General features: G+C 41.3%; 1 protein-coding gene across 2 annotated transcripts in view; it reads right to left on the bottom strand.

Moving 5' to 3' along the window:
- Positions 1-25,739, bottom strand: part of nlgn2a (neuroligin 2a) — a 185,081-nt gene that overhangs the window by 101,176 nt on the left and 58,166 nt on the right. For both annotated transcript variants that reach the window (XM_044182805.1, XM_044182806.1), the window contains exon 2: positions 14,774-15,677. In XM_044182805.1, the coding sequence (XP_044038740.1) occupies positions 14,774-15,281 (508 nt within the window). In that variant the 5' untranslated portion in view covers positions 15,282-15,677. The remainder of the gene's footprint in view (positions 1-14,773; positions 15,678-25,739) is intronic.

Below are 25,739 nucleotides of genomic sequence, written 5' to 3'. Positions count from 1 at the left end.
CTTGTTTATTACTGTGTAGACCACAAAATAAATATACAATTATAATAATATATACAATTTAAAATGCAATAGCTTTGAGCTATTTCTCTCCGGCCCTAGTGTCAGGATGTGTATTTGTTTGTGTGTGTGTGTGTGTGTGTGTGTGTGTGTGTGTGTGTGTATATATGTGTGTGTGCGCTGCGCCAGTCAATTCCCAGTCTCAATAGCGTGATTCCTTCTGCTGCAGAGGTGATAGATTACTGGAGAGACTTTCACTCCATCTCCCATGATACCCTGGGTCTGTCAGAACAGCATCCGCTGTTTGTCTCTCCATGTAAAAGATAAGGGGTCAGAAAAGCCCACTTTTTAACCATTTTGACATTTGCAGTTTTGTCAGCAGAGCTGTGTGTGCTGTTTATTGGGCTAACCTTTGAAGAGCAAAGAGTCTTTATGTTGTCTGACATACGGGAAGGCGAAGAAGGTAAAGGGAAACAAGGAAAAATATGGTGGGAGGTTATGTTGAGCTATCAAAATGCAGACAGGCTCAGCTGTTCTGTTGCCATTTCATGTAGTATTTCATCTCGGAGGTAATCTCTGCGGTATACTGTCTTCCCTTGCCTTTGTCCATGAAAAACACAAAGGAACCAAACTGAGTTTGTGTGTTTAAACAGTCATTCAACCCCTGGGCTATTTCTGCCCTAAACAAAGAATGGTTGGTGATCTGTGCAATAACCTTCCAGTATGATCCAACATCACTGTCACTGTTTATCTGTCCATGTGGGCTTTGAACTCTTCTTGCTGCTTTAACACCAAAGTTTCCATCACATGTAACACAGAGGTCTTTTCTACTCTGCTCCCCCCCCCCCGCTCTCCCCTCCCTCCCCTTCGCCTCTCCTCTACAATCCTGCTAATGGTATCAGATACCAAGCTAAAAACAGCGTTTTTGTTTTAATATGCCTCGATATGAAAGGCAAGAAATACAATCCAAAATATAGTTTTTAATTTGTTTGTTTTTCTTTTTTTTTTTTTACACCTAGCTGGATCAAATTAGCACTGATACAATTTTGATTTTTCAATTAGTTGACAAACAGACAATTAACTGACAACCATTTTGATACTCTTTTGATTTAATTCATTGATTAAGCAAAAATGGCAAACATTGACTGGTGCCATCTACCCAAATATGAGGATTTTCAGTTTTATTAGTCGGTGGAAATGGCAGTATCAGCGTGTCTCTATAAAAGAGCTGAATGTGTTTTGAGGACTGGACTGGGAGCGTGGACACAAAGAAGTCAAGCTTGTTTGGGGCTGACCCTTTGCCATCCTTCCTCCCTGCCCCCATCTAAATCCATCTCCTCCTCTCAGGCCAGCCTTGTAAGAGCTTATTCCACTGCGGGCTGCAGCACTGGGACATTACTAAGCAGTGAGAGGATGAGGCAGAGCTCCTAATGCTTACAGAGTGGAACACTGAGGGAGTGCCAAGATGGAGGACGGGAGTAATTTAGGTCAAAGGCCCAGGAGGGACACCAAGATGCAGACACATGCCCATTTTTTTTTTATACTTTCTTTGTGTCTTAGTTTAGCTCTTCATCTGTCCATATCCTCATGTGTGCCAGCTGTGAACATTAAAGGAAAAGTCTGCTCTTAAATATGCCTGCTAACGTTGAGTTATGAAATCATGAGAGATTTTCCATTTATACTAATTTGTCCCACTAAGGTCTTCTAAAATGGGATCGAAATCCTGTTAAACTTGAACGCAAAAATAAAGGAGACTCCTGGGAAATAAGGCCGAGCTGACAACAGTGATATAATGGAATACATGTTATTTTAATGCTTTAGGACAGTTCAATTGCCATCTCTCTCTCAAGCCACCTTATCTCCCCCAAGCTACATCATACCAAAACACCAACAGTGTAATCTGTTGTGTCACCTAGAGACTAAACCTGGAGCTGTTGCATTTACGCTACAATCAAGTGGCTCTGTGGACTTTTGATTGGATGTTTCCACAAAAACAACCTTGATCAAGAATAAAATGTTTAATAGATCTAGCACCTTATGAAAAGAGGGATCATATCCTTGCAGATTCACTTGAGTTTGTGTTGAAGTGACCTCAAAATATCGACACTTTTTTAAGCTTGACAGAAACTGAACTGCCAGTTACGTCTCTATGGTTTAAATAACACACTTAATCTGCCTAATAGATGGGTGTTTAGTTGATGTTCACCATATGAATCTATGTTTGACTGCATAAATACACTTTTGATCAAGTTTTTATTTTAAGGTTTAATGAATAAGTTAACACTTCCAGACACAGCCAATGAGTGTGAGAAACAGAGAAAACGGCTTCAAATTTGATTTGGTTGTGTGTGCATGTCAGGACAGGCTCCTCTGACGCTGTCCATCGTACTGAAATGTGAGCAGACATGAGTGTGCAATGCATGCTGTTGAAAACCATGGATGTATTTCTAGAACTGGATCCCGGACCCAAAAATGGTGGCTATTCATTCCAATGAGAATTGCTCGCCTTTTATAATGATGGCCTGTGGGGAAAATGCTTTTTGGGCCACAGAGGAATTTTTCGTTGCAATACCAGTGGCCACTGGAAAGAAATTGGCTGCAAGTCTGAGTGGCGGCGCCGTATCCAGTTCTTATTATACATCCATGGTGAAAACGCAGCACAGGCCAAATGAACCCTAGATTGCCTGACTGACTGCACAATGCATGATGGTAGTAAGTTTGTGGTTAGTGACCATTGACTGTACACTACTTTTTACCTTGCACTGCAGAATAATTTGAGGACAAATTCAAAAGACAGATGCATTTCAATAAAAGCAGTGAATCTACGGAACAGTCTTGAGGATCTAAAACTGTGGCACAATTCAGAAAAAAGTGTATAAAATGATGTATAATAGCTAAATACAAAATGATGATTTGGTATCTCGTCATGCTTTGTGTACTTAAATCAGTTTAGTTTGTTATTCGGTTGATATAATATTGATACAACGAACCAGTGTGTGCAACAGCACACCAAAATAAAGACCAATCAAGCAATCAAAAAAGACTGGTGACAATTCCTGGGCACTTTATACACAGCACACTGTTTGCATAGCCTTTGTTATGTACTTGGCCTTATAAGACACTTTCATAGAAGACAAATTGTCAATCTGTAGCTGCCTTTGTTTAAACCTCTTTACCTTTATATGACAGCCCTGTTTATGTTCAATTTAACAAGACACTTTAGTAATGCTTCCTTTTTGTAAAGATGTGTTTCAGCCTGCATACGTCACTCCACACACACACGTGACATCATGTGTTTTTTGGTGTCTGTACATTTGTGTGCACCAGCGTATATACAGTGTATGTATCTGTGTGGTAAATCATGTGTGTGTATACGTGTGTGTGTTGCAGTGGCCCAGGTGTTGGAGCTGCGCAGATGACGAAATCACAACTCCATGGATTAAACTGCACTTCCAGTCATTAATACTAGGCGTCAGCTTGGACCCAGCAGCTACTCTTGCTAACTAGTGATGAATTGCGTTGCAGCGATGCATTGCCTTTTCTCCTACGTGGACATACATACAGACTTGTTCCACCAGAGGAGGAGGCTTTACCCCTGGATAACCTCCTTCATTCCTCCTTTATTTTAATCTCTCCTTTTTCTCTTTCACTCTCTCTGCCCTTTCCATTCAGTGCTGTGGGAGGCACTGTGAGCAACGGGACCTGGCAGAGGGAGCTGTGTGTGTGTGTGTGTGTGTGTGTGTGTGCAGGAGGGGTAATTTGCATTCACTGCCACCGGCCACCTCAGCTTCAGAAGCCCTGAAGAGATGGCCCTTTGAGTTGTATTGAAAGAGATGGAGTGTGTGTGTGTGTGTGTGTGTGTGTGTGTGTGTGAGCAAGAGAGAGAGAGAGAGGCGGATGGGAGGTAGGTAAAGAGTGAAAAACGGCAACATACCTCATAATGCAGAATGAGCAGTGCGTGTGTATGTGCATGTGTCCCTGTGTATATGTGTGTATACTATATGTACAAACAAGTGTTTGCCTGTGTGTGTGTATGTGTGTTTGCATACATGTGCATCTTCAGTAGCCTTGGGGCAAAACAGAGCCATTATTAATCCCCAGACAGCTGAATTCTGCTTTTTTGCAGTGCGCCTCACAGGTTGCTGGGCTCTTTGATCTTCCTATATCTTCTTTTCTCAAGGTTACTTTAATAACAAGTACAATTCCAGTCTGAGAACCCGATCTGTTTCCAATTTCCATGTGCTGAGGGAACATAGGTAGATATGATCCTGTTAAAGGTCTAGTCTGTGCTGTAATCCCTTATGAACTAGCAGTATTACATGATTTTCTTCTTCCTGAAAGTGAGGTTCTTCTATTAAAGTGGAACGTTTTTATTCCGTAGAAAGGAGAAAAATGATTCCTATTTAAAAACAAAATAAGAATGTCTAATATCAGTTTCACTCAGTTCAATACTACAATTCAATACATTCTTGCAACACTGCACTACTCTGTTTCTATACTCAAGCTTATCTCTATTTCACAGCACAACAACATGGTAACAGGAAAGCTGACCAGGCTGGCCTGAAATGGCCGGCTCAGCAGTTCATAATGTGAACTGTATCAATAAACTGGAGGATTAATTATAAAAGGCAAATACACTGAGAGGACAATTTATGACTGTCCATTCCTGCTATACATTATATGACAAACCTGTTTATCCTGATTGTTAAAGTACAGTGTTAAAGCTAGCTGAGGTTGTGCTAAAAAAAAAAGCATCACTACAGCACTACAAATATACTAACAAATCCAATGTACCAGTACAAAAAGTTCTAGTTAGCACAAAGGGAGTGCACGTTTTCGCATCAACAACCACACACACTATCCCTTTAACATACAACTAAATATCCAGGTATCAAACAGGAGAATACAGTTATGAGGAGTTGTTTTATGAGGCAAATATTCTAGCAATTTAATAGCTCTTTCTTATTTAAAGCTGAAACCCATTACTTTCTGCATGTTCAAACTACAGCAAAGATTATGATAAGTTAGCTAGTTTCACGTTTGTTAAGTATTATTGTTGTTGGTATAAAGTGAAAAGTTTTCAACAAATAAGGTAATATAAATGCAAATGTGCTATGTCCTAAACATTAGAATTAGAAGATTTTTGCATTGACCATGGAACATGGTAAGGAACCCATGTTCCTTAGCATGACTCTGAACCACTGCCCCACCTGTGGGTGGGAGCCTATATTTAATGGAATGTTTAGTTCTTGGGACAGGGTACATCAGACTTAATAAAATCCCATTAGATGTACTTCATCAATCCCCGAGTTAAATCAGATGATATCCCAGATTGTGTTGGAGCGCCGCTACAGAAGCCAAGCCAAAAGAACATGTATAGTCAAAGCCTGAGAGCTTATTATTTAAGTACTGTTGTAAAGTCAATTCACTCTCCTGAGGCTAAAACGATCATTTAAATGGACTGTCTACAGCTAAATCCTATTTCTGCCTTCATTGCTCATCCAAAGCATATGGTGATGACTGGGAAACTGTGAGAATTTCAGGCGGGCGGTGGGGGATACGCTTAAGAGAAAAGGAAGGGGCGAGGGAGAGGGGCAGAGAGGCAAAATGGTGGGGATGTAAAGGGAAGAGAGATAATATGAGCTGGATGAGAGGAATAGAGAGAAAGATGGGGGGATGACAGGAGAGTCGATCAAACTGATGACCCACATGAATGCAACAAAACGCATAAAAACACACACACCGCAGAGATTATTAGGATCATGTGATGTGCATGCACATGCACACACATACGTAGACACACCCACTGAATACTAAAACCAACCCACGCATGCATCCACCCACACATACACACACACCCTCCCTCAAATTCCCTCTCTTTCCCTCCATCTCTCTGGCTTACAGGCTATAAATAGCTGGAACTGAGCCCTTGCTAATTCCTTCATTCAGAGTCTAGTGGAAAGGCAAAATGCATGCAGCCTTTGATGCGTGCCCTGACAGGAAGATACAGGAAGTGGTGGATGGTTGCCAAGACAACCCCTCCACCCCACTTCCCCCTTTCTTGTATGTTCGATCTAAATTCTGCACTCCTTGAACCTCCCTCCCTCCCTGGTTCTCATCCTCTCTTCATTTCAGTGTCTCCCACTAACTATACTGTTGCTTCTCAGCCTCCCTCAGAGGCTAACTGAAGGCTTCAAAATGTAATCAATATCATAATCTGGCAGTGTAGTCCGTCTCAGTCATGTAATTGCATTATGAAACCGCTGCATTTGCTTGCATTCACAATAAGTAAAGATACTGAGTGAAATATGCAAATAATTCCTTATTTAATTACAGTCATCACCGATAGGATTCTCTTACACTTCAAATGTTCACAACATTTGAGGGACTCTGACAAAGGCACATTTACACTGAAATATGGTCAAGTCCAAGATTATTCCAAGGCCAAGTCAAATCCAAGTCCAAGCTCAAAAGAGGGTCAAGTACGCATCTAAACTAAAAACCCACCTAAAAAACAAATTCTCTCTCACTGCCAAGCTTGAACAATGATTTTATCACCGCCGATTCAATGTTTTCACTGAGAGTTACTCAGGTCAGCTCACTGGATTTAAATGTTTAGGATCAGAAAAACATGCTAGGCATAATGTAAGTGCACTGAGATACTTTGGCATCGTCCAATCAATTTAGCAACCGTAACTGGCACAGCAGGCCTGTCAAGCTTTGGATTTCTCCACAAGCATGTGGCTGTTGGACGAGCGGCATTTAAAGTTTTACAGTCTGAAGTGGTGGTGTATTTTTTTTTTAGCCTTTTCAAAACCAAAACCCAAGAGCAAAAGTGTAAGGAATGGATTAAACAGTGTGTTTATCTGTTTTATCCCGCTAACTAGCTTACCAGCTACAGAAGTAACCGAGCGTTACTTCCAAAGCCAAGGAGCATTTCATTTACTAACTACATTAGCTTGTGGGGTTACAAGTGATGTTCCCACAAGGAGGAATTTCATAGATAATCTGCTCTCAAATCCAAACACACCCTGCAAGATTTGAAAATAAGTCCATCACACACTGCATAATATTAAGATGAACTATTCTTAACAGAGCTCTTTCACACCCACAGACACACACTCCCATTCTCACGCCTGATGAGGGTTCTCCCCAAATCTTCTCTTTGTCTGCACAGTTAGGATTTGTCTTGTAAGACACGTCAGCCTCAGTAGTTCTGGACACATTTCTAATAACCTTTCCTCCATTTCAACACTCCATCAAACCCACAGGCTACACCAGCTTAGCAGTCATCAATTTAAAAATCCGCTCCTCTCGTGCTCTCGGCTCATGTCTCATATTGGATATTGTAGGTCTGTGTTGAAAGGAGTGATGTTACTGTCCAGATTTTTGCAAATATTAACACAGAGATAGAGTTTTGTCATCCCCAGGGAACCGTCTTGGCATCTTTACTGACATGTTGAATGCTTTCTGTCTTTCTGAATCAAATGGGAAATGAATACCTAAGAGTACATCTAGAGGTACTACAACAAAGGCAAATGGATTTGCTGCTTTAGTCTTGAAGATGTTTTTTGCCACTCATCCAAGATGCTTCATCAGTTCCCAGGGGTGTATGTAATCTGATTATCCTGGCTTAACATCAAGTCAGTTACCTGTCATACATTACTGTTCAACCCTCATCACCAGAAAACTCCCTATCTCTAATCTAACTCACCAATTTTATTTCAAATATAGATATTCTGGATTTACAAGTCTATTTTGTTGCTTATTTTTTGACATATTTGTTAGATGCTCACAAACATGATTTAATGCTCTAAATATACTGTCAACAGCATTAGTACCTTACACTCATATATACACATGTTACAGCCACATGTAGACATCATCCAACACAACACACAAAAGCTCCACACTGCTCCACACTTTGTGACTTCACAAAGAGCTATCTACAGGTTTCTGAGAGCTAAATGTAATGCTTTTTAAGACCTTTTAATGCTACCTGGAACTAGATTTAAGGACAATTTAATAACCAATTACAGACACCGAAAGTGAAAAAAGTTATAAGTTATAAGCTCATGAGGTATAAATGGGGATTACAAGAAAAAAGATCCCAACAAGTCCAACCAGGTTTATTAAAGCACTTGTGATAAATACAATTGTGTTTGGCATATCATAGGCCAATTATTCTAAGGTAGCCCAGTAATCAGACTGAATTTGTTTCACTTCATTCATTCAGTCTTAGGGAACAACTCCAGACCTATTTCAATCACTGAACAAATCTGAGATGTGGGCAATTCAGAGGTGCAAGGACAGGAAAAGGACAGGATCACTAATCTTTTTAAGGCTCAAAACGTTTCTTAATTTTAGTCCTTGTCAGCGTTTTCAACAACTGGCAGATTTGATTCTCTCTTCACTCTCACCGCCTCCCAGAGTAAGACAAAGCCTTAGGCCAAGCAGGCCAGTTGCTGTCTGCTCCACAGTGCCTCAGGATAGAGCAGAGAGGAGCAGACTGAAGAGAGGAGAGGGAGAGGGAGGAGGTGAAACATGAGCGAAGGCGTAAAAGCAAAGATGGACTCTGTCAAGTTTGGTTTGTAAGGGTTGAACCACAGGCTGGATGTGGCCTTCTGTTGTGACCTCCATCTTCTATAAAATGACAACTACCTAGAGATTCCTGACTTCAAATCTGACTCTGCTTCTCACTCTGTCCTTGTCTTTTTATGAAGGGCTCTGTTTCGCCTCCTTCAGTTCTGGCGAACACGCTCACATCAGAGAAAACTCTTGGGTATGTGATAAAGGGTGGGTGTGTGAGGGAGAAAAAGACAGTGGATATTTCATGAGTCCCTTGGGAGCTACAGGCACCCATACTGTATATAACAGCTATTTTTCATTTTAAGGGAAGTGTATTTTGCCTGCAGAAAGATGGTGATCTATTTTTCCCCATTTTTGTTCTTTAGAGGGTATTAACTGGGGTTGGCAGGAGAAAGAGGCGATATAAAGAAAGAGATGGAACAGAATAATCAAGTTTTTTTTCTGGCATCAGAAGCAATATATATCATATTTCCACTGCTGAAAGCTGGCACCTCTCTCTCTCTTTCCATTATTTATCTGTTTGTTTTGATCTTTTTTATTTATTTATTCATCTCTAGCCCTTTGGTGATGCCGATGTTGCAGCGCAGCCCTCGGCTGCCGTGTACATTATTGTGTTAGTATCGAACCCCTCTTGATGAATCTCCTCAGAAAATTGAAATATTGCAGAATGGGGAGATGTGGGAGTTTGAGTTTGATGCATGGAGATAGATGAAGTATCGGATGGAATTATTTATAAGGCCCCCTGCTCGCACCCTGCAGCTCAGTCCAAGAAGCATGGTGCTGACAACGCTGAGGTTAGCGGTTCAAATCCTGGAGGATTATCTGGCAAAACGCATGTATACCCTCCTCGAACAGAACTAATTGAACAGAGCAGCTTAAAAGGCACTTTGTAACAACTTATCAGGGTTAAACCCCAGCCTACCACCAATAAAGTTCTTCTAAGCGTGGTGGAGTCTGTCTCAGTTTGTTCAAGATCCATGCTTGTCTGTTTTTTAGAATCCAATCCTTAATTTAGGAATTAAAATCTTAAAATGCTGTCTACACCAGTCACAAGGAGGATGCCAGCGTTTCATGAGCAACTCATGTGAGTCATTTCAGTCCCACATTCTGATGCCACTGAGAAGCCTAATTGCTCATGATTGCTGTTTCTTGTGAAGCTGACCTTGGGTTGTGGAGCATGCATATTGATACTGTATATTGGTTGGTTAAATGGTAACTGAAGGGCAACAGCCCTAAGCCGATCTGCAAGTGGAAGTGGTTTGAGGGAAAAAAAATGTATAGCCCAATACAAAAACTACAATTTTCCCTTCAGGAAATGGTGCATCTCAAGTTTGCTTCCCTGTGTTGGAAAATAACTGTGTTAAAATATGGAAAAGATAATACTTTCAAGGAGAATAAATGGGGGAAAAAAGTTGTGAAAAAGTAGTAAAATGCCTGGTCGAAGGGGTTTAAAATTGAGCAATTGGGAAAAGGTCACAGTTATGAATAAAAAGAGCTGAAGCTCCAACTACAGCACGAGTGGTTCCGCAAAACACTACACAGCCGGTGAAGAAGCAGCGCGGCCGGTGTAGACGCAACACTGTTTTTACTAACCTGTTTCTGCTAACATCCAAGCGATGGTTTCTCCATCACTTCTATGCCCTCTGTCCAACTGCACAAAGCGCAGCTACATAAGATCCTGTATATAACCAAACATTTACAGCAAGTTCCCATTTAGGGGCTGCTGAGTCCAGCTACTCCAAATTATTTACCATGAAGTCTTGCTCTGTGTTAACGGCTGCTGACTGCTGAGAGAAGCATGTGGTTTGTCTGTGGGCCTGAGGCAGCAGCAGCAGCAGCAGCTGCAGCGGCCGGTCCTTCTCTCCCTTCCCCTCGTCCATCGATCCACCGTGACTCTGCAGGAGCTGGATGAAAACCTCTCGCTATGATTTATGGGATGTCATCTCCCGGGGAACCGGTGGTGGCCCTCCCTCCCTCCCTGCATTTGGTGAGAGAGCAACCTGCCGAAGGACAAAACCAGTGCCCCTGGGTCCTAAGGTCTGATATCCTATACTACCACAGGGACAAGGAAACAAGCTAGGTTTATAGTAGCCACTTTACATTACAGTGGTATTCCAATGACCATCAATCTATTCTTATAGAGTAACTAGTAAAGGAAAGCCAGGACCATCATTGAATTTAGGTAGTAACACATAAAAACTACTCAATATTTGCAGAACTTGTTAAGTGAAAGAGTCACAAAAAGTATTGTGTATTATGTATTTACATGTATAAGGTGCCAAAATGTGTCTTTTCATAACAATGTATATATAATGATTCATTAAGTGTGTTGAGAACAATGTTAAAACCTAAGATTTATGATGAAAGAACCAAGAAATATCATTCCCGGCTCTACAATATTCATATACCGGAAGTAATAAAATCGAAAAGCACTAAAATCCTCATTTGCATATTAAATTAAGCTTCTGTTAATCAGATAGTAACAAGTTTAATTTTGTATTATTACTGTAAGATGATTAGTTGTGTTTCCTTACTTGTTCCCAAAGTATTACAAATTCAGAAACATATTTATTCATGAGTGCCATGGAACCAATGAAAAAATTACAACACATGGCTAGCTTTGCAACTTACTAAATACTTAAGTATTAATTAAGGAGCCATGAGTAACCACCAAATGTTAGCGTATTTGCTTATCTATGAACAAACACACGGTCATGTCAGAGTGTCCCACTTTCCTCACTTTCCACACTCATTTGCACTGTTGGCAGCATTAAGAAGTAATTCTGAAGGCTTAATCCACTTAAAATCAGAGGAGGTTTTTAAGGATTCTGTCTTAAGGGTGCCCTAAAAAAGGATACAAGTAAAAGGCCTCAGGAGACTGAGAGATGCAACATTCATGTTTTAAAAGTAAGAAGAATAGAAGTGTAATGAACGCCAAGGCAAGAGAAAATGGGAGAGGATGAGTGTGCATGTGTGTTACTATGTGAGTGTATTCAACTTGTTTTGTTGGGTGACAATGAGTTGAGCTGACAGTTCCCATGGACGGCGAGTTGCGGCTGATTTTTGATCTACTGCCCAAAAGCTTTCTCCTCTTCTTCTTACTTTTCTTGTCTCCTCTCCTCTCATCGTACACTCTCCTCTACCTTATCTCCTCTGCATTCTTCTCCTGGTTTCCTCTCTTCTCCTCTGCTTGTTTTTCCTCTCCTCCGTTTCCCTCATTTCCTCCCCTTTTTTCCTTGTTTCCTCTCCTCTCCTCTCTGCACTTCCCCCCTCCTCTCCTCCCATAGTTTCCTCTCCTCTCTTCATTTCTTCTCTTCTCGTCTGCTTTTCTTGTTTCCTCTCTTCTCTTACGCTCCCCTCCCTCCCCAGCAGCACTTGTAAAAAATTACTTAAAATCAATGCGGGAGAAGACGCAGAGGAAAGGAGGAGCAAAGAGAAAGACAACCCTGGGGCTGTCGGAGGAGTGCTGAGGCTAGCAATGTCATGCCTGACCAGCATAAATATACCAGCAATGATGATGAGGGATGAAAAAAGTTCATATGTTGCCACTACATGTTTTTAACAATAAATTAAGACATATTTATCCTAATTATACATCAATGTTGGTATTATATATTTAATTCAACATCTGCCCACACCCTCACTGATACAGTGAAGTATTATGCTGGCAATGTTGGGTGTAATGCTGATGTGTCATGTTGATGAATGAAGGTCACTATTGGAAGGTATTTCACACCTGTGTGACATTTCCAGAGAGTACACTGTACACCAATGGGACAGTGTGTAAGCGAGTGGGTGGGAGTGTGTGTATATCTCTCCGTTCTATGGCACTTGCATTTCCACCACATCGTACATCTCAGAAAACAGGAAAGAAAAAAAACTGTGTGACACTGTGAAATGACTCTAGACCTGATGTATAGCGTTCTATATGTGCCCGAGGAGCTACTGTATAAGTGGCAATGACGGCCTGTCGAGGGCTGAGGCTGCAGTGTTGGAGTGGAGAGGCAGAAGGAAGGGTGTTGAGCTGTGAAGGGCTAAAAAAAAGTCCAGTCAAGTGATGGAAGTGCTGAAAAGAAGACCGAAATGTGTTAGAGTGAAGAAAATGTTCAGAATGGAAATCAGTGCCTCATCACTATACTGACATACACACCAATGTGCACATAAAGACAGTAAGAGAAAACTTGATGAATACAAACATAAAAGCACACAGGCGCAAAGCAGACGCTGGGGTATTCTTTTCTAGTTCAATTTTTATGTTTAAACTTGCATTTGTGTGTATGTGCTTATATATATATAAAAAAAACGTTTATTCCTCAATACACAGATTGTGTTGCTTTCTGAAGACCTCCAGTTGTTTGAGGTCAAACCAAGTGCATGTTAAAAAAAACGTTTTCTGCATGTCAAACCCACCAACATGATTCTTCCAGCCTTTTCTCTGTGAAAGGTGTTGGCTTTGTGCAGCTTATATTAGAGATATAGAAATGAAAAGACAAACGTGAAACATGTCTTACAATACCCTAGGCAAGGAGAGAGAGAGAGGGGTGATGGAAGTCTCTACTCTTATCATATCACACCTGCCGACACAATGGAAATAGTTCTCTTTTATTGCTCACACACCTAATAGTGCCTGGGCAGACAAAAACATCTGCAGAAAGATCTGAGTTGAGAGAAGAGGGTTCTTGACAGTAAAAAAAGTAAGAAAAGTCAAATGTCAACTAATCCTTTTCTCATAAAGCACGTGGAAACTGCTTCAGTCCTGGCCTTTGTTCTTTTCCTTTATAACACCTTGAATGGGATGTACTGTAAAACCAGGGAAGGGTAATTGAAACATTATTTGACCCTCTATGGAATATTTTGCATATATAAACTAATATTTACTATTTATAAGAAGCATATGCAATATTTATGGTGTTAAAAGTCTTGCATGAACCTAGAAAAGAATGAAAATATTCACAAGAGTTTTCCAGACATTTTTGCACATTAAGTGAACTAGGCTCCTCTCCCTTATGAGTGGTCCGAATTGACCGTTCGCTAAACCCCTCCCCTGAACAGCGATTGCCCAGTCATTGTTTAGCAACCGTAACTAGGCACGGCAGGCCTGTCAAGCTTTGGATTTCTCCGCATGTTGAAGCAGTGTAAATGGAGGTGTAGTAAGAGTGATAATTTGTATATAAAAAGTGTGGATGGTGGTTTCTTTCTTTTTTTTTTTTTTACACTCTCCAAAACTGAAAATACAACAGCAAAGGTGTAAGGAGTGGATTCAATTGTTTGTTGTTTGTCTGCTCTAACATAAGCTGCAATCGTTAGCAAGTCTGGCTAACTAGCATACTAGCGTATCTGCAGTAGTAACTCATGTTACTTCCAAGGCCAGCAGCATTTTATGCTACATTATTTTGTGGGGTTATAGGTTATATAAAAAAAAAAAAAACCCCGTTCACGAATATAGACTTCCACAGCGTAGTTTTTTCCCCACTGTGTGGGAGTCAGACAGACATGAATGAATGTTACTGTACCTGTGTCGGCTAACGCTAGCGGCTCTGTCCTGCTCTTTATCTATCCCAGATAGTGTTATGTTCGCCAAACTTAGCCCTCATTATAAAAGCCATTTCTCTTTTAACATTAAAAGTGAAACATACTATTTGAAAATATGAAAAATAAAGACTAAATATAACTTCTGTCTTGCTTGTCCAAGTATGTAATCTAAGCAGCTAAGCAAGGTTTTGTGAGAATGAAATAAGTCTGACCTTACATTTTACTCCATACTTAAACCACTAGGACTGGGTTCTAGGGCTGCCCCTACATGGATTATCAACTGGTGAGGATACTAAGAAGTTTGTGTCAGTCAGTTGTTTACAACCAAATCATGAAGGCAACGCAAAATCTGCCGACATTTCAGCCGACAAAACTGACGGTCGCTGGCTAGAAATGAGAAGTCTGCTTTTTCTACTTCTGTCTGAACTCAAGGACCCATTGTTGCAAGACTTTCCAGTGGTAAATCTTCCCCCATTATCATTGTAAATTGCATATGTACTGTGCGAGTACAGAAAGCTTGACAGGCACAGCAACAGTAACTAAGGGGACAGGGCTTAGTGAACAGTCAATTATCTATTCACTGTTCTGAATGTTAACCACTAAATCCCTCATCTCCCAGCCTCCACCAACCCTTCATTTAATACTGTCCACTCACCATCCTCCGTGGGCACGTAGATATTGAGGTAGAGGCAGTCCTCACTCTGGTTCTGGATATAACCCGCCGCCACGTCTAGGTTGTCTGTGAACCACACGGGCAGCATAATCTCCGGGAGCACGCCGTGGACGTTCTGAGGGCACACAGGGGCAAACTGGGTGGCATTGCGGATCTCCTGCCAAGATCCCGGGGCTTCGGGCGGCTGAAAGCGGCGATCGCCGATGGGTGCTGTGGCGTAGGGAACGCCCAGGTACTGCTCTACAGGGCCCAGGATCTCATTGTTCAAGTCCTTCTTGATCCCTCTGAGCTTGCCGTAGTTGGTAGTGACTATGGGGTGTTTGGAAGGGTCCATCTTCTGGCTCGAGGCCAGGCTGAAGAGCAGGATGAGGCCTAGCACACCCATTAGGCAGCAATCTGTCATGAGACTAAGGGGGCGTGTCCCGAGCAACAAACCCCGCCGACTTTGTTTACTTAGAGCAAGTGGAAGGGGGTACATGACTGGATTCATACTGTTCAGCCACCTGCCAGCACTCTGTTTTGGAGTACTTCTGTCTTTTTATGAGAGAATGTGGATTACAACCAGCAGTCTGGAAGGTAAAGCATAAGAGGGGGATTAAAACAACAGAAGCAGGCAGACCCTGAAAGACTAAAAGAAGCTTTTTTGGAGGTTTGATCAAGACCAGGAGTGCTAAGTGAAGGTGAGATGGAGGGCAAAGCAGCTGTTGGGGGGAAAAAAGGTTCTTGGGGTGCTGGATAAGGAGGTTGGACCTCGGTGTGGGTGCCAGGTCAGTATTGATTCTGAGCGATGGCAATCCGAAAAGCTTCCCGAGCCATGGTTCTGTTGCGTTCCATCCCTATTGGTCTTCTATTATCCAGATCATTTGATTTGAACAGCCACTGAATTCTGCAGAATGAGACAGAGAAGGAGGAGGGAGGAGGGAAGAGATTTAAAGGACAGTGATACATAGAGAGAAAAACAGAAAGAGAGAAGGAGGCAAAGGGGGGTGAAGGGGAGAGAAAGATAAGAGAGATTATAGCTTATCTGAAACAGAAATATATTCCATTAAATGTTGTTAGTGCAACATTTTCCCTTCAACTGAAAAAATATTTCCTGAAATGAAAGCAGTGGAAATAAAACGACCATCAACAGACAGTATTGTTGAGAGCACATCAATAGGCCTCATTTTGGGAATATTTAATGTGGTGAACAATGTGTTTCGCTTCACTTGATTACATGACAGGCTGAAAAACGCATGTGATCACATTTTACTTCCTCTGGTTTTTGCAACATAATCTGACCCGCAGAAATCTCATGTATACTCCATGTTGAGTGCACATTTCTATTGACTCTCCCTAACTATTATGAATGAAAACCCTAAATTGGCCTTGTTCACCCTGTCCTGGTCTGACCTGTAAACCTGTGTACTGTGTTTAACCTGCCAGCTTACCCCTAACACGCTCACATCTCTGCAGAGAAATAATGTAGTGCAGCTGATGTAGTCACGCCACTACATCAAGTCTTCCTCTAACAACACTGCTACTGATGCCTCAATATTTCTAGTTATTAATTTCTTAAAGGCTTCAGTGCTGGTTCTGGAGATAAAAGTACAGTAGACAGCGTAGGCGAAGAGTAGAGGCTAAGGATTAGGGTGAGCCTTTCACTGCCCAGTAAGGTCAAAGGTCAGTAATGTGTGCCTGTAAGCGGCTTATAACAGCCCGGGACATTTTCGGGCTACATGCAGAGCACAAAGACACACACATGCACACAGTAAGCCTTAAATGACCCACACATGAATGAGTGCCCACGCACTGTACACTCATTCATGTAATCTGCTGCGCAAATGTGCAAATCCTCATGTAACAGACCCAGTCAGGAATGGCATGGAGGAGATTATACAGTCATAACATTGTTGGGAGGTGTTATGTAATGGTAGGGGACATACACCCTAGGAGTAATGAAGACTGTACAGGAAAAAAACAGAGAAATCTATTTTATGTTCACACACACACAGTTTTATCTGATTTTTAAAATTCAACATTACCTCTTTCTCTCTTTCACACTCTCTCTTGCTTTATCACCATGCCATAATTGTCCCATTTAAAGTCATCATTAACCGTATTATTGCATCGCCTGCACCCACTGAAGCGCCTCTGTGTTTTTGGTGTCTTTTTTTCCCCCTCTCCCACTGCCAATAAAGCCATTTGAATTTGAAAGTATGGGAGTTAAAGTGTCCTGAGGCACGACGGCAGATAATTAGAGTATATAGGCTGATGAGCAGGCAAGCAGTCTCACTCACACTGATGTAAAACATACAAATAAGGAGGCTCATTCATGTAATAATAAAGTTTCTAATGTACAACAAGCTCTTTGAGGAGAGGATATATTCCAGGGAAAAACTGTGGTGAAAACACATTTGTGTTCTTTCGGAGAGCGGTAATTGCAAGCGAGTCCGTAGCGTCTGTAATCGCTCATTGTTTTCTTTTGGTACAGTGCGTTCAGCCTAAATATATTGGTGTCTGCCTTTGTTCCTCTCACTGTGGACTTTGTTGTTCTGCCCACGCGCCCATGAGTGCATCTGGGAGTGGATCCTCTCATAGAGAAGCAGGCAGCACCATGTGTGCTCTAATTGAACCATGGAGAGTCTAGAGACCGGCCTGCTTTGCACTACACGCAGGGACGAGCCCTCCACCCACACACACATCTACCATTAAACTTTCATCCTCCAAAACACATAAAAGAGACTGGAAGATAGAGCGTCAGGGATGAAGAAAGAATGGGAAAAAAGGATAGAGAGAGACAAATGAGAGATGAGAAGTGAGAACGCAGATGGAAAGGAAACAGGGCCTGGTGTTAATGAAAAGCTACATGAGGCGCTGCTTCACTGATCCTGGAGCCTCTCAGAAAAATGGACATCTAATAGACCCACATTCAAAGGCCCAGGGAGGGGGCCAACTGGACTCCTCTTAACCTTAACTTGCACCTCAAGCCTGGGCAGGCGCAGAGGGCAGCAGAGGCCCACACATGCCAAAATGCCTGGTAAAAATCCAAAGCCCTGGCAGGCGTGAGTGTGCCTGGAGGGACCTCCAGAATTTTGGGGTGCATCTGAGTGTTTAATTGCTAATTGGCTCAATTAGAGGGCCTAATAGGTCCAGCTTTGCTGTGAGCAGTGGGAGAGCTTAAGTGATTGATGAAGCGGAAAGGGAGAGACGAAGGGGGGACTGGTGGGAGGAGAGCTGAGTATGGCAACAGAGCTATATAGGATATATGTATGGGAGTGTGTGTGGTATTTGGAATGCAGGTAACACACTCTATCACACTTACGGACACAGATTTAAAGAAACAGGTTTTCCCGAAATACTGTATCTCGCAGCACTATCACACACATACACACTCCTCCATGATTCATGATATCAGGATCATTTTTTGCTCTCTATCCCCGGAGGCAGAGAGAGGGAGGGGGTCCACTCCACAGTGGCCATCAGTATAAACCTCATCTTTCTCTGCACCTTTCCTTCATCTCCCACCCTCTCTCACTTGGTATTTCTCAACTGAATGTGCACTGCTGAAATACCTCTGGAGGACAATGCAATACAAAAAATTCTATTTTCAATTCTTGACCAGCGTGTTTACTGCAGGCTGTATTGCTACAGGGCTGTGTGACTCTGTATCATTGAGGATAAGCACCAAAAGATGCAAAACAATGGCAAAAATGTTAAACATTATTCAAATTGGGTACAAACCAGGCCTTTAGCAGACGTTTTTATCCACAGCAGCGTACAATCTGCAAGAGCAGTGAGGTGTTTCGGCCTCATGACTCTGACACTGTTTACGGTCACAGGACAAACCTGCAACCTCTTGCTCTCATAGATGGCTGGTTAAACTAGGACCGCAGGCTGCGGGCCAGAGCCAGCCTGTCAAACACTTTAATCTGACCCACAAATGTGTAAGTGATACAGTTTTGTTGCTTAATTTCTTGACCTAAATTGTCTCCTGTCTGTTAACAAATTCCAGTAGATGGTGCAGTAATGTTCTTATTATTAGGTCCACAGCTAGGCTATGACAATAACACCATTGCTCAGTACAGTCGATATCCTTTCTGCTGCAAAAAAATGAGTGCTGTGAAAAGGGGAAAGTCGACAGTGAATGCTGAGCATATAACACAGAATGGACAGCTAAATACTCCTCACCACGGTGGAGAGGAAAGCAAAATGACTGATCTGTCAGGAGTCTGTTGAAGAGTACAACATCACACACCATTTTCCCAGCACCTACACTAAAAGGACTGTCTTAAAAGGAAAAGGAAAATACGGCAGCTTAATGTCTCATGAGCTTGCAAGCTCAGCATGTTTACAAAGCGATGTACAACTCAGGAGCGGGTAAACAATTCAAGTCATATTCTTGCTCACAAGAAATCACAGAAAACAGTTCATTAAGGGGACGCTTCAAAATGACTGTTGGAAAAATAGTTTGGGAGCCCACTACTCAATTTAACTACGCCTTGGTTACACCAGAGGAACTCATTGCCGGGAGGTAATTGTGCAGGGTTAGATTTGTTTGACACCGTTTGGAAAAAGTGAATCCTCTGTGGGGTAATGTCACAACAAATGGGTCACCTATTAGAGGGATATCACCTCTTGATCAAAAAAATACAAGACAGAGAAAGTGATTTTTCTTTACAGTGGCATTGATCACGAAGCAGCGTGAGGAGGTGTGTTGAAGTTTTGCCATGTTGTAAAGGTGTTTGTGACACATTTATATTATATATAAATTAAATAACAAGAACACTTTGCAGTAATATAATTCAATACAAGACCACAAACTAGGACTTGAAACATCTAGTTGACAGTTTTAAGGTTTACAATTTACTGCATGGATAATTAGATTGCATTACACTTTGCAGGTGTTGTCATTATTGTCTTTCTTGTGTATATGTGTGAACAATTTTCTCCCTCACTAATTACAACAAGTCTCACCAGAGATCATATTCCACAAATTATTACTTGTCCTTTATTCTGCGGATCTCTACTTCAAAACTGACAACAGACTTTGATGTTGTTGCCATGAGGGGGAGAGCGGCTTCACTGCTCATATTAAGACAAGAGTTACATAAAGTGCTTATGATTTCATGTTTTCAACAGCAAGCCTACTTTGTTATCTTTAATTGCTATGAGGAGTGTTCGGTACCACTTTTATGTGCTGTGACAGAGGCTTCCTCCAATTAACCTGCTGTTAATCTTCCATATGAAGGTCATGTCTCTGCTCATGGTGACTGAAGTGTGATTGAAATTGCTACTTATTTGTCAGGAAATATGCATTATTCCTTCATGTTTCTAAAGGCTGAGTGCAGATTTGGATTAGATGAGGATGTGTAATTGACTCATGTATACATCAAAAAAGACATTTTTGCAGAACATGGTTTGATTCTTGAGCCTTTTCATATTCTACTATACTCCTGAATATTTTATATTTAGCTCTTCTGCTTGACTACAGTTGGTGATTTGACATGATTCATGAGTTCCGGTACCAATATTAAACCGAACACAACCTTCTTTTTCATTTAACAAAAGAAGCCACATTTCTCAAATGTTAAATGTTGCCTAAACAAAAACAATGCCTAAATAAAATAGTCTAAAACCGTTCACAGTTCCAAAATTTTGGACATGAATCAAAACAGACCTGTGGAAAACCCAAACATTTATGTTTGAAAAATGGTACTCAATCAGAAACGGCCCTGGACCGGCCCGAAATAGGCCAGAGGATAATCAGACCCCATCCAAAATGTGGGGGACCTTGACAGATCCAAGACTGGCGGCAGCATAATGTGCCACCAAGTAACAAACAGATATGATCCAACAATACAACAACATACAAGTGCCTTTATGATTCCTGCTTTATATACTGATACCAAAACACTTACTTTCGACACCTAACTTTGAGAAATGTTTTCCTACAGAACCCTGTTTTTTACAGGTCTCTAATGCCAAAGTTCTCAAATGTTGAATGCTGTCTAAAGATAAGCAAAGATTCAAGAGCTTTGCCTAACTAAAACAGTCTAAAATGGCCAAAAATTTAATTTAAATCAGGAACTATCTCATTAAATAATTAGGGCTGTACAAATATGACGGTCTTCATAATTTAAAATGTTGGACCCAATCCAAAATAGACCCACGAATAACCTTACCAATGCCAACATGCAAAATTACTTTAAAAAAAAAAAGACAGGATCTAAAAGGGATCAAAGGACAGAGTTGTTAGCAATCCACTCAGGTTTTAAATATAGTAAAACATTGGCAATGGCGAGACCCATGGCAATAGAACAGAACCCTACCTGGACCCATTTACAAACAAAATTTGGACACGGCTCGACTGTCCTTGGTCTAGTTACAGTTACCCGTGAAGACCTGTACCAGACATTTAATGACAACTTTTACGTACTTGACATACTCTGCGGGCACATTTTGGTCGGGAAGGTAAAAACGCATCGTGCTGTACTCTTCCTACCCCTAACCTAACCCTAACGTGTACAAGATGAAAGAAAATTAGGCTGTTGTATGTTTTTATCGTTACACACATGGCTGTTCATTTGGCTTCATAAGTTCAATGTGGCTCTTTTGCTAAAAAGTTCCCCCAGTTTTCCTCCTGCGGACAAATCAGCCTGGAGTTCACAGTCTCAGAATCCATCACCATTCTGCCACATAGCTTACCAAGCACAATCCAAATCCCACTAAAACCAATTCCACTACAACCTCACCTGTAATTGCTTGCCACCTCTCCCTCCATGCTGTGTTGCCAGTCAGTCAGTCAGTATACTGGGTTCACCTTAATGATAAATAATAATTTCACTTTGCCAGGCTGGTGGTGCAGGCTAATAGCTGGAATACAGTGTGTGAAGGTGCTGGACGGACGAGGTCAGGAGGAAGAGGGACAGGCAGATGAAGACAAATCAAAGAAGTAGCATAAATAAAGTGCCTGCATGAATCTACGCAGGTGAACACACAAAAGCAAAAACATATACAGTATAGTTCATTATCATCTCAAGGCTTTCAAAGTCTGACAGAATTTGAAGCAGCATTTGTTTTCACATTTGCTCATTAATACATCAAGGCTGAGACACGTAAATTGGACATTTGTAAGTCAGTGTGTCCCTATGACTATGTGTGTGTATATTTGTGTCCATACACACACATTTATCTGCGTATATACATTTTGTTTGGATATCTGCGACGTCGGTGTGTGCGCTTTTATTTGTGTGACAGCAGTTTGACGTGTTGATCGCAAAGTAATTTTGAGGGCACGGTAGAGTGGATGCTGAGTGGTTGAACAGAAAGTGGCCGTTTCATCTCTGCAGATGCCACATTAACGGCAGTAGATGGGGTGGACGTAAGTGTATGTGTGTTTGTATGGTTGCCATTCTGCTGACAGCCTCTGAATGGGCTCCGAATAGAATGTAGCTGGCAGGCAGGTCAGTGCACACTCAGGCTCTTGTCAATCCCTTATTTGTATTATGTGTGGTGTGGAAAAGAAGGAATCAGAGTGGAGGCCAGAGTTCAACAGATATAGCTGAAGGGGGGAGGTATGTTAAGAAGATGGAGAAAGAGCAGACCAATCCACTAAAATTTAGCTCTTCAGGAATACTATAACAGCAAAAAAAAAAAAAAAAGGAAAAACAAAAACATTGTTATGTCATGGCGGTGATCTGACTTTAGATAAAGTCACGGAAAAGCCTTGGAGTTAAACACCACAATTTCTGTTTTCTGCCACAGAATTACAATATCACGTATCATGACCCCTCCGAAGTCTGAGGCAGCTCACATCACTCTGTGATATCACACATAAGTCATTATCTAGTTTCCACGTACCACATTTTCAAATGATCATGTAGCATCACAGAATGAATGCTACCATCTCTGATTTACTATTAAAATTAGAATTATTATTCACATGTACGTACAGCATATGCAACTGTAAAGTGAATTTCAAGCAACTGTTTTTAATATATTAACTATCAGATTAATTTGCTGACTGATAAACACACTCTCTAGCAACACCACCATTACTGCCGTGGCAAAGTCCACCTGAATGCAGTTTCACTGATTGTGAAAGTATGGATGTTTCAACTGTTCCAATTCTGCAGTCCCCATTCTGACAATGAAGGATGAATATGATGATATGTGAATGTTACTGTTTGACTCAAAACGGTAGTGTGAAATCAGTTATAATATACATATATAGAGAAAATACAGCCCTAACATTAACGTTCCACTGTTTTGGACGTGAAAGTGCTGTGCAGTAATTAAGCTCTACCTTTCTAGCTTATGAATGAACAAACATGCATGATTTTTTTTTTTTATTATAATCAATAAAATCAATCTAAATACATAATCTAATAAAAATCTAAAACATATGAAATTGTTTAAGTGGAATTCTCGACTTTGCAGCCAGGAAATGTAACTATGCAGAGGTTTATTTATTCTCTATAAATAAAGTTTTAGATGGAGCATACGGATTTCATGGAGATAAACTGAAATTAAAATGATTTCATAGAGCAGAAACTTGCTTTCAATTTTATCCAAAGTTAAGTGACGTTTATTGTTGGAGCAGCTGCTACAGCAACAATAGAGTTTGAGTGACTTTCATGTGAAAAGATATGCATCTATTAAAAGAGTACTCCACTCTTAGCATCGCACTCTAACACTATAACGCTGTCATATTCACAATAGATTTTTTAAGTATGAAAATCGATGCAGCAGAACCAGAGATATCATCATCTTTTTTATTCCATGCATTCTTCTTCCTTGTCAAAACATGGCACCTACATTACCCACAATGCAACTTGACCGCCAACAGTTCAGTCTGAGATTCTGGAGAGTTATGGTGGTAGCGGCTAATGTAGCCTTGAGCAGCTAGCCTCAAGCAGAGATGAGAAGCAGGCTTCAGAGGTCTGGAAAACTCACATCTGTCTAACTCCACACCCCTGGATTCCTTTCATTTTCAAACTTGTAGTCTTCAGCCCCAACTGACGCTGACACAAGTGACATCACTTAGGATGTTATTTATCAGACTTCACGCAGGTCCCTCTGGAGCCATGAAATGCTTTATGCAACTTTTGGTACTCCCCAAGACTTTTTAACAGACTTTGAGGTGTAAAATTGGTGGAATTCTCCTTTACAACTGGGCTAAGTTTTGTTTTTAGGACATCTAGATTACATACAACCACTGTTTTAAATGCTCTGACTATATTTCATTAATAGCAGGTTCTACGGGGCATATTTCTTACAGAAACATATTACATATTTCTTGGCAAAACTGGTTAAACATATGACATATGTATTATTGTGTTATTATAGTGTTATTGTGTGGATTTACACGTGAGATGCCACCTCAGTAATGGAAACTTGACAATACGGATTAGTCTATACGCACAGATACCTTTTAGACACTTCAGAACCACCAAAAGCTATTAAAAGCATGTCTGTAAACATAATTTTTTGTAAAGGACGTAACTTTTCTGCCTCACAAAAGCTCGAAACCTTTCTGCTATTTTGAAGAAATCATATCGAAATTTACTGTTTCTATTCAGCCTTTCTATCTTTAAACATTGTACATTGTCTTCCCTCCCTCCCCAGACTCTATTCACTCATTATAGAGACTAGACTGGGCTGACAGTGGAAGAGAATGGGCTGATAGACTGCCAGCTACAATACAGACACAATGGGAGGATGCAGAGACATAGGGGGGGCTAGACAGAGGAGGAGGAGAGTGTAAGGGCTGTCAGTAAACTTGACAAAACAGAGATGTACACACATACAAATCAGTGGTGGTTAGTGGCGGTATGAGCGTAAAGAGTGTACGCGTGTGTGTGTGTGTGTGTAGGAGGGGGTGTTGGGGTTGCGGACCACCGGAGCGCAAAATTGGAAACAATGTGTCGGCAAGAGTTAAAAGCAAATATTTACAGGGCTTTACTGTGCATTGGGAGCACTGCGTTTCCGGCGTGGGTCAGTGCATCTATGGCAGAGCTAAGGAACACAGAGGGGCATGGGTGGTAATTAGACAGTGGTAGATTAATCACAGACTGACAGCACAGCCTCGAAGCCACACACAATACATTCACAAGCGATACGCAGCCCCATCACTTAGTCTGGCTCGTCTGGCAAAATACTCTAGACGTTGTCCCTCTAACCCAAAGAGGATGAGTGTATCCATCTTTGACGAGCATACCTATTCTCTCTTATTTTTATGCTATTTCTTTAAACACACACACACTCGTACAGACTCACTGCCCTGCCGTCGTGCTCTGATTACCTGCTTCTTTCTCTTCCTCTGTATCCTCTATAAATCACTAGCTCTAAATCTCCCCCCTCCCCTCGCTTAAGGGCAGCTCCTGAGCTCCAGGAGAGGCAGAGGACAGCGTGGCCCTGCCCCTGGGGGAAGAGCTCTTCTGTAGGCTGGAGGATGCTGCCACAGCTCAGTGAGAAGGAGGGGGGAGATATAGTAGTTGGCTGAGAGCGCTGCCATTAAACACGTTCAATATATCATAAATATTTTACCGTCATCTAAGTGGTTTTGACCTTGGATCAGAGTACTGTAGGTTATATCAGTGTGGGAGAGACACAACCAGAGTTTGAAAACTTTTAAGAGTTTCTTACAGTGGTAATTAAATTGGGTTGAAATTGGTCTTTTAAAGGTCTTGTCTACGTGATCAAAATCCTACCTTACCTTAAGTTTTTAACAGAAAGGGATTGCACTTCTTTTATAGTCAAACACCATAAATGTAATATATACAACAATGTTGATCCCTGCGAGCGAATCCACTGATTGCGGATTCTCTTTGGGGAAGAAATAAATCTGTGAATCTTTTCCGTCAAGTTCAACTTGACACGCAAATTTGCGCCGATGACCAATAGCAATCTGTCTTGACTGTGCTGACCTTTGGCGGAACCAAAGAGTCCAAAATGGAAGAAGCTA

Source organism: Siniperca chuatsi, linkage group LG22, assembly GCF_020085105.1.
Source record: "Siniperca chuatsi isolate FFG_IHB_CAS linkage group LG22, ASM2008510v1, whole genome shotgun sequence".
Classification (NCBI taxonomy): Eukaryota; Metazoa; Chordata; class Actinopteri; order Centrarchiformes; family Sinipercidae; genus Siniperca; species Siniperca chuatsi.
Note: the sequence above shows the minus strand (reverse complement) of the source record. Positions and strands in the feature narration are given on the sequence as shown.